We start from the raw sequence: 13531 nt of genomic DNA, 5'->3' as shown, positions 1-13531 counted from the left end.
TCGTGGGGGGTTCCGAATCGCAGGAAGGGGGGTATGGGGGGTGCCGTGAATTGCGTGAGGGGGGCATGAATCGCGGGAGGGGGGGTCCCCGAATGTGTGAGTTACGGGGCGGTCGCAAATCGCGAGAGGTGCCGAGGGGGCCCGCAAATCGCGGGAGGGGGGCGCTACGGGGGGTTTCGTGAATTGCGGGAGGGGGGGTCGTGGGGGGTTGCGAATCACAGGAAGGGGGGTGTGGGGGGTGCCGTGAATTGCGTGAGGGGGGCATGAATCGCGGGAGGTGGGGTCCCCGAATGTGTGAATTAGGGGGCGGTCGCAAATCGCGAGAAGTGCCGAGGGGGCCCGCAAATCGCGGGAGGGGGGCGCTACGGGGGGTTCCGTGAATCGCGGGAGGGGGCGGCGCGAATTGCGGGAGGGGGGTCGCAAATCACAGTAGGGGGGGGTGCCGTGAATCACGGGAGGGGGGTCGCGGGGGGCCCTTTTAATGCCGGGAGGGGGGGTCGCAGGGGTCCCGCGAATCGCGGGAGGGGAGGATGCAGGGGTCCTGCGAATCGCGGGAGGGGGCTCGCGGGAGGGAGGGGTCGCTGGGGTCCCGCGATTTGCGGGAGGGTCGCGGGGGTCCCGCGTTTCGCGGGAGGGGGTGGTTGCGGAGGTCCAGCGAATCGCGGGAGGGGGTGGTCGGGTCTGGGACGGATATTAGACAGCACTTACATCGACAGCCATTACATCGACACCATTAGTTCGACAGCTCAATAGGTCGACATGGTTTTAGGTCGACATACCATTAGGTCGACATGTCATTATGTCGACAGCTCATTAGGTCGACATGTTTTTAGGTCGACAGAGTCTATGTTGACAGTCAAAAGGTCGACATGGGTTTTTTCACTGTTTTTTTGGCCAAAATGTCGACACAGTCGACATGGACACAGTTTGAAGTGTACCGCAGCCGCTCGCTATGCTTCGGGCACGGTGCCTCGCTGCGCTCGGCACACTATTTTAATCTCCCACCACGCCCTAGTGGATAGTAGGGCATGAAATACCGCCTGTCGGCACATGTCGGCTCAATAAACAGTGAAAAAACCCATGTCGACCTTTTGACTGTCGACATAGACACTGTCGACCTAATGGCAGTGTCGACCTAAAAACATGTCGACCTAATGAGCTGTCGACCTAATGAGCTGTCGACATAATGACATGTCGACCTAATGGTATGTCGACCTAAAACCATGTCGACCTATTGAGCTGTCGAACTAATGGTGTCGATGTAATGGCTGTCGATGTAAGTGCTGTCTAACAATAGTCCGGATACCGGGGTGGTCGCGGGGGTCCCGCGAATCGCGGGAGGGGGGTCGCGGGGGTTCACGGGGGTCCCGCGAATCACGGGAGGGGGGGGTCGCGGGGGTCCCGCGACTCGCGGGAGGGTGGAAAGCGGGGGTCCCGCGAATCGCGGGAGGGGGGGGTGCGGGGTTTCCGCAAATCGCGGGAGGGGGGGTCGCGGGGGTTCCTCGAATCGCGGGAGGGGGGGTCGCGGGGGTCCCGCGAATCGCGGGAGGGGGGGTCGCGGGGGTCCCACGAATCGCTGGAGGGGGGGTCGCGGGGGTCCCGCGATTCGCGGGAGGGGGGGGGCGCGGGGGTCCCGCGATTCGCGGGAGGGGGGGTCACGGGGGGTCCCGCAAATCACGGGAGGGGGGGGTCGCGGGGGGTCCCGCGAATCGCGGGAGGGAGGGGTCGCGGGGGTCCTGGCAGAGGGTAGGGATGTGCAGGAGTAATGGTGGATGGTGGCTGTGGAGTGATGGTGGGCGTGTACTGTAGCCCTGGCTGGGCGGGGGGAGGTGATGTCAAGGGGGTGGAACGTTAGACACATGAAAGTGAAACTGTTCTACACAGGAACGTTCTCCACAGGGGTTGAGTGACAGATCTGGCTAAATATATAAGAGATTTAGCACTCCCTCGGGATCCTGCGGACAACCGATCATATATATTCTAGCTAGTACTGTAGATTACACCATGTTATACTGCTGGGAGCGCAGATGCTTTTGTTTATCTTACATACAGGACCTTGTGACCGGGGACAGGGGCACGAGGCAGAGGTGATGTGACCGGGGACAGGAGCACGAGGCAGAGGTGATGTGACCGGGTACAGGGGCACGAGGCAGAGGTGATGTGACGGTACAGGGGCACGAGGCAGTGGTGGTGTGATCGGGTACAGGAGCACGAGGCAGAGGTGTTGTGACCGGGAACAGGAGCATGAGGCAGAGGTGATGTGACCGGGGACAGGAGCACGAGGAAGAGGTGATGTGACTGGGTACAGGGGCACGAGGCAGAGGTGATGTGACCGGGTACAGGGGCATGAGGCAGTGGTGGTGTGACCGGGTACAGGGGCACGAGGCAGAGGTGATGTGTCCGGGTACAGGGGCACGAGGCAGAGGTGATGTGACCGGGTACAGGGGCACGAGGCAGAGGTGATGTGTCCGGGTACAGGGGCACGAGGCAGAGGTGATGTGTCCGGGTACAGGGGCACGAGGCAGAGGTGATGTGTCCGGGTACAGGGGCACGAGGCAGAGGTGATGTGTCCGGGTACAGGGGCACGAGGCAGAGGTGATGTGTCCGGGTACAGGGGCACGAGGCAGAGGTGTTGTGACCGGGGACAGGAGCACGAGGCAGAGGTGATGTGTCCGGGTACAGGGGCACGAGGCAGAGGTGTTGTGACCGGGGACAGGGGCACGAGGCAGAGGTGATGTGTCCGGGGACAGGGGCACGAGGCAGAGGTGATGTGTCCGGGTACAGGGGCACGAGGCAGAGGTGATGTGTCCGGGTACAGGGGCACGAGGCAGAGGTGATGTGACCGGGTACAGGGGCACGAGGCAGAGGTGATGTGACCGGGTACAGGGGCACGAGGCAGAGGTGATGTGTCCGGGTACAGGGGCACGAGGCAGAGGTGATGTGTCCGGGTACAGGGGCACGAGGCAGAGGTGATGTGACCGGGTACAGGGGCACGAGGCAGAGGTGATGTGTCCGGGGACAGGGGCACGAGGCAGAGGTGATGTGACCGGGGACAGGGGCACGAGGCAGAGGTGTTGTGACCGGGTACAGGGGCACGAGGCAGAGGTGTTGTGACCGGGTACAGGGGCACGAGGCAGAGGTGATGTGACCGGGGACAGGGGCACGAGGCAGAGGTGTTGTGACCGGGTACAGGGGCACGAGGCAGAGGTGTTGTGACCGGGCAATCTATAGACTATTGCTATATACAGCCATTTAATTAGATTACTGAAAACGTAGGGGTATATTTACTATCGTGCAGTTTCATAGAGGATGACATGTTGCCCATAGCAACCAATCAGATTTTACCTATAATCCTCTAGAAAGTGCTAGATAAATTATAAGTAGAATATGACTGGTTGCTATGACAACGCTCCTATGGTAATGCAAGTAACCACTAGCAACAAGGACAGTACACAGAGGAGGACCACAGACAATGGTATTGCGCCCTATCTTCTGAACGTGAACCCCATGGGGGGAATCCAATGAGCACGAGGTTTAGTGAGGTGAAATAATAATAATAATAATAATAATTCTTATCGCTCTGGTGGTCTCCTAGGCTTTCAGTGGTTTCCCTTCCATCATGCCACTGGGGAGAGGTCTGCTGAGAGGTGCAAGGGCTGCTGGGAGATGTAGTTCTCCCAGGGGGGGGGGGGCATAGACGGACGGGCAGAGCACCATATGGGGGACAGACTTACAGATGGACAGGGGGCATAGCTGTATAGACAGAGCCCATATATGAGGACAGAGGGACAGTATAGATGGAAGGGCAGGGGGGCATAGATGGACAGATAGAGTGTTATATAGGAGAACAGACTAACCTAGAAGGGGGCATAGATCACGGTTGCCTACTTTTACACTCTCTTCTCTGGGAGAAGCCCGGAGAGAAGACTGTCAGCAGAACCCGGGATCCGCGGGTCTCCGGTGAGGTGGTGGGCGCGGGGGAAACCGGGAGGTATGCCCACCTTTCTGGGGGTCCGGGAGGGGGAACCGATTTCCGGGACCCTCCCTGCCAATCCGGGAGGGTAGGCAACCCTGGCATAGATGGACAGACAGAGCACCAGTGGCGTAACTATAATGGGTGCATTTTTCAAATACCGGAGTACAGCATCAGCACTGTTGCCAAAATCGCTGGAAAGATGGCACGGCAGACATTTTTCCGGCAATCTGCAGATGCTTAGTGGAGTCTGGGCGCACTAGTGCTCAGGCTCCACAATGCTTCCCAGCAGCAGCAGCAGCAGCAGCGATACAAAAATCACTGGAAAAATGTCAGCCGCTCAGAGATATGGGTACTTGTGTATTATCAGGGCGCCCAATTAGCATACATACGCTAGCGTACTGAAATCGCATCGCATGTCCCGTTTTAGTGCCATGTGATTTTCCTATGTAATTTATTCACCGCACAGAAAATCGCATGTGATTTTATAGGGTGTGATGCCATTTACTTTACTATACACTTCTATGAGATGCAATGAGATTCAGGCACCCCCCCCCCCCACACTATACATGCCACCCCGAAGCGTGGTGAGCGTAGCGGAACGCGTCCTCCCGACCTTTTTATACCCCCACTATACACGTCGGCGTGGAGTTGATTTTATATAGTGTGGCGAGCCACCGAGCCCAAAGCGTGATGGGTCGTCCAGTTGGGAGACCACCCCAGCCTGAACCAAGGAATAGACGCTGTGCCGGTGCGCATGACGTTTATTCAGTGATAAGGAGGTTGGAAGGGGGCGTGGCCACGCGGTGACCTCACTTGCACACCACGCCCTCATTTACATAGACCACGCCCCATTTCGGCGACCGCCCCGCATCCCATGTTACAGAAGTTGGGAGGTGTGCTAATGTATGGCCAGCTTAACACACCGTGCTGCGTAAAAAAAAACCGGGGGGGGGTCGTGGCTGTTGTAACCCGTTAGACCACGCCCCTCGTCATAGGCCACGCCCCTTTCCCGTCGCGCGATCGTCCAGATGCTCACATTTTAAAATGTTGGGAAGTATGACATCAATGATATTTGCATATTGCACAGCAGCCACACATAGAAAATAGCTGTATGCCACAAAAAAGGGGCACGAGGCAGAGGTGATGTGTCCGGGTACAGGGGCACGAGGCAGAGGTGATGTGACCGGGTACAGGGGCACGAGGCAGAGGTGATGTGTCCGGGGACAGGGGCACGAGGCAGAGGTGATGTGACCGGGGACAGGGGCACGAGGCAGAGGTGTTGTGACCGGGTACAGGGGCACGAGGCAGAGGTGTTGTGACCGGGTACAGGGGCACGAGGCAGAGGTGATGTGACCGGGGACAGGGGCACGAGGCAGAGGTGTTGTGACCGGGTACAGGGGCACGAGGCAGAGGTGTTGTGACCGGGCAATCTATAGACTATTGCTATATACAGCCATTTAATTAGATTACTGAAAACGTAGGGGTATATTTACTATCGTGCAGTTTCATAGAGGATGACATGTTGCCCATAGCAACCAATCAGATTTTACCTATAATCCTCTAGAAAGTGCTAGATAAATTATAAGTAGAATATGACTGGTTGCTATGACAACGCTCCTATGGTAATGCAAGTAACCACTAGCAACAAGGACAGTACACAGAGGAGGACCACAGACAATGGTATTGCGCCCTATCTTCTGAACGTGAACCCCATGGGGGGAATCCAATGAGCACGAGGTTTAGTGAGGTGAAATAATAATAATAATAATAATAATTCTTATCGCTCTGGTGGTCTCCTAGGCTTTCAGTGGTTTCCCTTCCATCATGCCACTGGGGAGAGGTCTGCTGAGAGGTGCAAGGGCTGCTGGGAGATGTAGTTCTCCCAGCAGCAGGCTCCAGGGGTAACAACATTACATGGGGAGAGGTGGGGGTCACACACTGGGGTCAGAGATGGAGGGAGAGAGAATGACGGGAGCAAGAGTGAGAGATACATTTATTAAAACTTCCAAAATTAAAAAGGTGATGTTGCCCATAACATGTGCAGACAGGGACAGGGCACCATATGGGGGCACAGATTGACAGACAGAGTGGGGGCACTGACGGACAGGGCACCATATGGGGGGACGGACTGGGAGATGGTTAGGGGGCATAGTCGGATGGACAGAGCACCATATGGGGGGATAGACTAACAGGTGGACAGGGGCAGCATAGATGGATGGAAGGGCAGGGGCCATAGCACCATCAGGGGGGTGGGGGGTTCAGAATGACAGACGGAAGGGGGTGCATAGCTGTATGGACAGAGCACCATATGGGGGGACAGAGGGACAGTACTAGAGATGGAAGGGCAGGGGGCATAGATGGACAGACAGAGCACCATATGGGGGGACAGGCTGGCAGACGGTTAGGGGGCATAGTCGGATAGACAGAGCACAATATGGGGGGATAGACTAACAGGTGGACAGGGGCAGCAAAGATGGATGGAAGAACAGGGGCCATAGATGGATGGACAGAGCACCATCAGTTGGTGTGGGGGTTCAGAATGACAGACGGAGGGGGGGGGGGGCATAGACGGACGGGCAGAGCACCATATGGGGGACAGACTTACAGATGGACAGGGGGCATAGCTGTATAGACAGAGCCCATATATGAGGACAGAGGGACAGTATAGATGGAAGGGCAGGGGGGCATAGATGGACAGATAGAGTGTTATATAGGAGAACAGACTAACCTAGAAGGGGGCATAGATCACGGTTGCCTACTTTTACACTCTCTTCTCTGGGAGAAGCCCGGAGAGAAGACTGTCAGCAGAACCCGGGATCCGCGGGTCTCCGGTGAGGTGGTGGGCGCGGGGGAAACCGGGAGGTATGCCCACCTTTCTGGGGGTCCGGGAGGGGGAACCGATTTCCGGGACCCTCCCTGCCAATCCGGGAGGGTAGGCAACCCTGGCATAGATGGACAGACAGAGCACCAGTGGCGTAACTATAATGGGTGCATTTTTCAAATACCGGAGTACAGCATCAGCACTGTTGCCAAAATCGCTGGAAAGATGGCACGGCAGACATTTTTCCGGCAATCTGCAGATGCTTAGTGGAGTCTGGGCGCACTAGTGCTCAGGCTCCACAATGCTTCCCAGCAGCAGCAGCAGCAGCAGCGATACAAAAATCACTGGAAAAATGTCAGCCGCTCAGAGATATGGGTACTTGTGTATTATCAGGGCGCCCAATTAGCATACATACGCTAGCGTACTGAAATCGCATCGCATGTCCCGTTTTAGTGCCATGTGATTTTCCTATGTAATTTATTCACCGCACAGAAAATCGCATGTGATTTTATAGGGTGTGATGCCATTTACTTTACTATACACTTCTATGAGATGCAATGAGATTCAGGCACCCCCCCCCCCCACACTATACATGCCACCCCGAAGCGTGGTGAGCGTAGCGGAACGCGTCCTCCCGACCTTTTTATACCCCCACTATACACGTCGGCGTGGAGTTGATTTTATATAGTGTGGCGAGCCACCGAGCCCAAAGCGTGATGGGTCGTCCAGTTGGGAGACCACCCCAGCCTGAACCAAGGAATAGACGCTGTGCCGGTGCGCATGACGTTTATTCAGTGATAAGGAGGTTGGAAGGGGGCGTGGCCACGCGGTGACCTCACTTGCACACCACGCCCTCATTTACATAGACCACGCCCCATTTCGGCGACCGCCCCGCATCCCATGTTACAGAAGTTGGGAGGTGTGCTAATGTATGGCCAGCTTAACACACCGTGCTGCGTAAAAAAAACCGGGGGGGGGTCGTGGCTGTTGTAACCCGTTAGACCACGCCCCTCGTCATAGGCCACGCCCCTTTCCCGTCGCGCGATCGTCCAGATGCTCACATTTTAAAATGTTGGGAAGTATGACATCAATGATATTTGCATATTGCACAGCAGCCACACATAGAAAATAGCTGTATGCCACAAAAAAAAAAAAAGGCTTGCTGGGACTTATTGTTCCACAAGCAGTCCGTCTTGCAGTGTAGTGACAGCAGACTTCCTGCCTGGACTCCCCTCTTCTTCCTGCCCGCCCGGCGCCCTTTGCTAAGCCCCGCCCCTTTTTGTCATCCAGCCCCTTGGGTTCCTGGGGAAAGGAGAGTTGGCTCTCCATTGGTCATCGGCGACCATTTTTATGTAGCCCACTAAGGGGGCAGACATTTTCTGTTTGTCCAGATAGGACTTTTTTTGCCCTTATATATGTAATTTTATATAGAGTTCAGTTGTACTGTACATGCTGCATGACAAGAGCTGAGCACATAAGCAGCCATGTGCAGAGGCTGAGGACAGCCCTCCCACTGTCACAGCCAATCAGGGCTGCAGCAATTGTGCAGAAGCTAAGTTCAGTCATTTGCAGAACTTGCAGGCTGCTGCTGTCATGATGGGACCAACCACTTACTCCAAGGAGGAGCTGCTGGTCCTGACTGAGACCATGGATGAGAAGCTGGGCTTCCAAATGCCAATGTTCTGCATTAGAGAACTTAAATCAGCCTACAGATCCGCAAGGCGGCGCATATGCAGAGAGTGCTCAGTGGAGCGCACAATCCCGCAGTTGCGGAGAAGATGGGGCTACCTTAGGTGCAAGCAGCCGGAGCTCCTGGCGAAGTTACGCAGAAAGATCCATCGCCGTAAGTGTGCAGATAATCATTGGGCATGATTCAGACCTGCTCGCTGTGCTGCAAGCAGTGGCGGATCCACCAAGGGGCGACTAGTGGGTGGCACTAGTGGGTGGCACACTCCAAGTGGGTGGCAGGAAGCAGGGTCCAGGCATCGCTTGCTTGGGGTCCGTGCAGTGCGGAGCATTCAGGGGGTCCCTGCAGCAGCTGGACAGTCAGCGGCAGGGTCCCTGTGGCGGAAGGGAACTAGTTCCCTTCCGCCGCAGGGACCCCGCCACTGCCCATCTGCCACAGCGTGGGAAGCATTGCAGCAGTGCTGGGGGTTAGATGCCGTGTTCTCCCACTCACCTACCAGCCCCGCATCTCCTCGCTGCCCTGCTTTCCTGCCACCTACCCCGTTCTCCCCGCCTTGCCCGTGCAGAAGCTCCGACTCCGATGGGCAGCGAGAATAACTACTCCGGGGGTGTGTGTGTGAGAGAAGAGGGGGGTCCCCACAATTTTGTTGTCCAGGGCCCCCACAGACCTTAATCCGGCCCTGACTGCAAGTGTTCAGAGCCCAGTGAGCAGGTTATCGTCCCGCCAAATGCAGGCTCCCACCAGCCTTCCGTGCCCCTGTGCAGGGCTATGGACAGATGTGTATGGGTACACATCCGTTCACAAGTGGCCGCACAGATGAAAAATCACTCGCTGGTTACTTACCATCGAGTGGTTTCCTCTTCTCCCTGCTGCTGGCAGCCGCCACGTAACCCAGCAGTCACTCAGCGGCTGCCAGGATTCAGCGTTTCTGTCATCATGTGCCCGCCCATAGCAGGCACATTGGCACATCCCCCCCATCGATGGTTGCCATCAATGGCTTTTAAAGCAGGAACCATCAATGGCTATAAAACATTCTACCTCCTACCATCGATGGTTCCTTTTATCGATGCGCCACGCATGCCCAGAGCAACGGCCGGTATGTGCGCACATGCGCAGAAGAAACTTTAACTAGCCATTCATCCAGTTTAAGGTTCTTCCGCGCATGCATGCACCTCCCAGCGGGGCGGGCCGCCCGCAGCAACACCGCTGAATACAGCAACGCTGTGCACCCAGTGCGCACGTGCCCACAACCTTACCATCGCAAGCTATCCATTGATGGCACAAAACTATTCGACTATCGATGCCCAAAACATTGATCACTAGGTCCCAACCATCGATGTTTTGGAAACATCGATAATCGATGGCCATCCCTACTCCCATGGGCGCGCTCACCGTTTTTATGGTTACTCCCATGAAACACCAGAGGTCCACCCTGGTACGCCCAAAGCCTGTCAATCAGACTGCGAGCTCACCTAAAGCCAGATGCACTAAACTTCAAAAGTGATAAAATGATAGCCAGCCAGCCAATCAGCTCCTGTCATGTCACAGACTGTGTTTGAAAACTGTCAGGCAAAAGCTGATTGGTTGGTTGTTTATCACTCTCCATTTTATCACTTTTGCAATCCTGAGCAGTAACATTCCGCCCAGATCGCATTGTAAATCTTGTGTTTCCCAGGACAGCGACGTGCCCAACAGGAGAAGGAACAGTCAGTGGAGCAGACAGAGGCGGATGACAGTATGGACGTCCAGGACTCTCCTGCCGGTAAATAAATGTGATAATTTCTCTTTATGGGCCAGATATATTAAGCTTCAAAAAGTGATAAAGCGGAGAGTGATAAAGAACCAGCCCCTAACTATCATGTTACAGGCCAGATTTGAAAATGGCAGTTAGGAGCTGGTTGTCTGGCTATTTGTCACTCTCCACCCTATCGCTTTTTGAAGCTTGATACATCTGTATATGTGTCATTTACATCACCCCAGGGCAGCGGCAATTTCCCTGCAAGTTGCAGCTTTTCTGGGGAGGGCAGGGCTAATGATGCAAATCGTGTCATTTAGCCCCGCCTCCGCCTCGAAGACCCCCAAATTGCTGGTTTTACTGTAGTGGGGGCAGGGCTTGATGACCTCTACACAAAACTCTACACAAAACTAGAGCCCTCTGCTGCAACAAAGGAGGAAAGGGGGAGGCACCCAGCACAGGACTGCCCCGCCCCGCATGCCGGCTCCTGTCCCGCTATGCAATTGCTATGCATTAGCTTCAAAACCAGTCGCCAGGTGGCCATGTTTCGCGCTCACCCAATGTCAAGTCAACCCCCATCATCCCTTGGGCTGCAGTTTTATTTTGTGACCGCAGTTTCAGGAGCTGATCCGCAAATTCGTCTGATTAGCGATTTCTGCAAATCTGCGCATGAAGCTGAATTAGATCCTGTAAGTGGTGTCTCTGCAATGAGAATAAGATGCAGAAGTGCAGGCGTATTGGGGCTAGGGGGGTTATTCTGGGTAATTTGCAAGGCTACAAGCCTTGTGAGTCCACCAAACCCCACCATTCGCAGCCTCGGGGGATCCGCCCACATCATTCCATGGTCGGCGAACATGGTTGAAGGTGCACGCAGATAAAAGTGACTCTCAAATCACTTATATATGCGAGGACGCTCGGGAGGAAGTGGGCCGGCAGCTGATATCCGATGGTGTCAGCTGCCCGCTAAGGTGGCCATACACACACAGATTTATCTTCAGATCTGGCTGGCTGGAACAAAAACATGGTTATGGATGAGAGCAAATGACAGTTGACCATTTGCTTGGAAATGCTGGAAAACTGACAAACTGTCACTCATCCATAACCATGTTTTCGTTCCAACCAGCCAGATCTGATGCTAAATCTTACTAGGGTATGGGCACCTCTAGAGTGTGAGGGCTGAGCTGCTCTCCAGGGACACGGAGAGATCTCCAGTAACAGGATAGCAGCCGCTAATATTTGCGCGCCCAGAAAACGCCATCTGAACGGCCAGGACTTTCCTGCGTTTGGCTGACCACTCGCCGTTACTACCCCCAAATGCTCTATTACTGTTACTTACTTTGTGTCTGAGTCCTTGGGGCATACGGTCGTATTATCGACCATAGTTAGGTTGACAGTCATTAGGTCGACACTGTTGGGTCGACATGAGTCAAGGTTGAGATATGTGTTAGGTCGACAGGTCGTTAGGTCGACATGGGTTTTTTCACAGTTTTTTGAGCCAACATGTGCCGACGGTATTTCATGCCCTACCATCCACTAGGGCAGGGCTGGGCAATTGCGGCTCTCCAGATGTTGATGAACTACACATCCCAGCATGCCTTGCATCAGTTTCAGCATGGACACATAGCAAAACTAATGCAAAGCATCCTGGGATGTGTAGTTCATCAACATCTGGAGGGCCGCAATTGCCCACTAAGGCGTGGTGGGAGAAGCATAGCTAACGGCTGCGCTTGACTTCCAACTGTGTCCATGTCGACTATGTCGACAGTCGGGTAAAAAAAAAACAGTGAAAAAACCCATGTCAACCTAACGACCTGTCGACCTAACGCATATGTTGACCTAAACCCATGTCGACCTTGACCCATGTCGACCTAGAACCCTGTCGACCTTCCCACCTGTCGAACCAATGGTGTCGACCTAACTATGGTCGATAAAACGATCCACACCCGTCCTTGGTGCGACCAACATCACAATGCAATCACTGCAGCTCAGATGCATGCGCCAATTCGCATCGACCAATTCGCATACAGTGGCCGCGTTACATCTGAATCAGGCCCATAGGGCGGTGTGTTGTTGTTACCTTCGCTGATGTGTTGTGGGTTTGTGTTTGTACAGCTGTGGCGGAACCCGAGCTGCCCGCAAATGTTTCTGCCCGTTTGCTGGAGGAGTTAACTAACATTCGTAGGAGCCTGGACGTAATAATACAGAACCTCACAAACCCGCAAGCGACGCTCTGGAACTAAGTGGCTGGATGGAAACCAAGGAGTTTTGTATAGATAAAGAAGATATAAATGTATTTACACAGCTGACTGTTCACGTTTGTTTACATGTTTTTATAAATAAGAGAATAATAAAATAAATGCGGTTTATTTGTCCACGTGCGGCTGTGTGATGTGACATTGTTTATATTCTAGTGAAGGGAACGCTTATTATTTATTAAAAGCTATGTATACAGGGCACACATAGGGCCTTATTCAGACCTGCAGGTAAACGCTGCCCCCACCCCTGAGCATGGCTGCAAATGCATTCACAGCTGTGCACATGGGGAAAATCGCTCAGCGTTGAATGACTTTCCCTCTGCTCGCAGCGCTGTCACTCTAGACTCACTCGGCGCTGAGAAGGAGTCTGACGTCCGTTCCAACGTCCGGGGAACACCTGCGAATTCCGTGACTCTCCCGGAAAACACCAGCGTAATGCTCCCAAATGCCGGCGCCTGTCAATCAACTTGCGAGCGGCCAACGAATGCACGGTCTATTATTAGGAAGGGAGAGAGAGGAGTTGGAAGCTGCATTTCAGCTAGGGATGCCAATCCCGGGATTGGCTTCCCTAATAAATAAAATGCCCCGCCATTACCTTATGGCAGGGTGCGGGCGGGATCTGTGCAGGTGGGTAGCTGGGAGCCAGACCGGGGAGCTGGAGGCATACAGTGCAGCGGGATGCAGTCAAAATCCCGACTGTCAAAATCCCGAATGGGTCATAATACCGACAAGGACAAAATCCTGACAGGGTCAAAATTCCGACATTTAAAATCCCGACATTTAAAATCCCGACAGGGTCAAAATACCGACATATAGAATGTACAGGTGAAACAGTCAATATAACTTTTCGTCGACAGGTCGCAAGGTCGACATGGGTCTTTTCACTTTTTTTTTGACCCGACATGTGCTGACAGGCGGTATTTCATGCCCTACCATCCACTAGGGCGTGGTGGGAGAATAAAATAGTGTGCCCGAAGCATGGCGAGCGATGCGAGGGGCTGCGGTTCACTTCCAACTGTGTCCATGTCGACACCTGTAAATTCTATATGTCAGTATT

General features: G+C 54.3%; 1 protein-coding gene across 1 annotated transcript; it reads left to right on the top strand.

Annotated features, from left to right (window-relative positions):
* Positions 1 to 8082: 8082 nt before the first annotated feature.
* On the top strand, positions 8083 to 12586 carry LOC146062793 (uncharacterized). The gene is made up of 3 exons (XM_083174810.1): positions 8083 to 8640; positions 10160 to 10246; positions 12332 to 12586. The coding sequence occupies exons 1-3, from the start codon at positions 8391 to 8393 to the stop codon at positions 12457 to 12459; spliced, it is 465 nt and encodes a 154-aa protein (XP_083030936.1). The 5' UTR covers positions 8083 to 8390; the 3' UTR covers positions 12460 to 12586.
* The last annotated feature ends 945 nt before the right edge of the window (positions 12587 to 13531 follow it).

The sequence above is a fragment of the Crinia signifera genome, chromosome 3 (genome assembly GCF_055691185.1).
Source record: "Crinia signifera chromosome 3, ASM5569118v1, whole genome shotgun sequence".
NCBI classification, from domain to species: Eukaryota; Metazoa; Chordata; class Amphibia; order Anura; family Myobatrachidae; genus Crinia; species Crinia signifera.
The sequence above is the reverse complement of the archived record's forward strand: the minus strand, read 5'-3'. Positions and strand labels throughout refer to the sequence as shown.

What these genes read in the sequence shown, in the direction of transcription:
- LOC146062793 (XM_083174810.1), top strand. Translation starts at nt 8,391, where the DNA reads ATGATGGGACCAACCACTTACTCCAAGGAGGAGCTGCTGGTCCTGACT. An exon ending in ACGCAGAAAGATCCATCGCC is followed by an intron (nt 8,641 to 10,159) that starts GTAAGTGTGCAG and finishes TGTGTTTCCCAG; the next exon opens with GACAGCGACGTGCCCAACAG. An exon ending in CGTCCAGGACTCTCCTGCCG is followed by an intron (nt 10,247 to 12,331) that starts GTAAATAAATGT and finishes GTGTTTGTACAG; the next exon opens with CTGTGGCGGAACCCGAGCTG.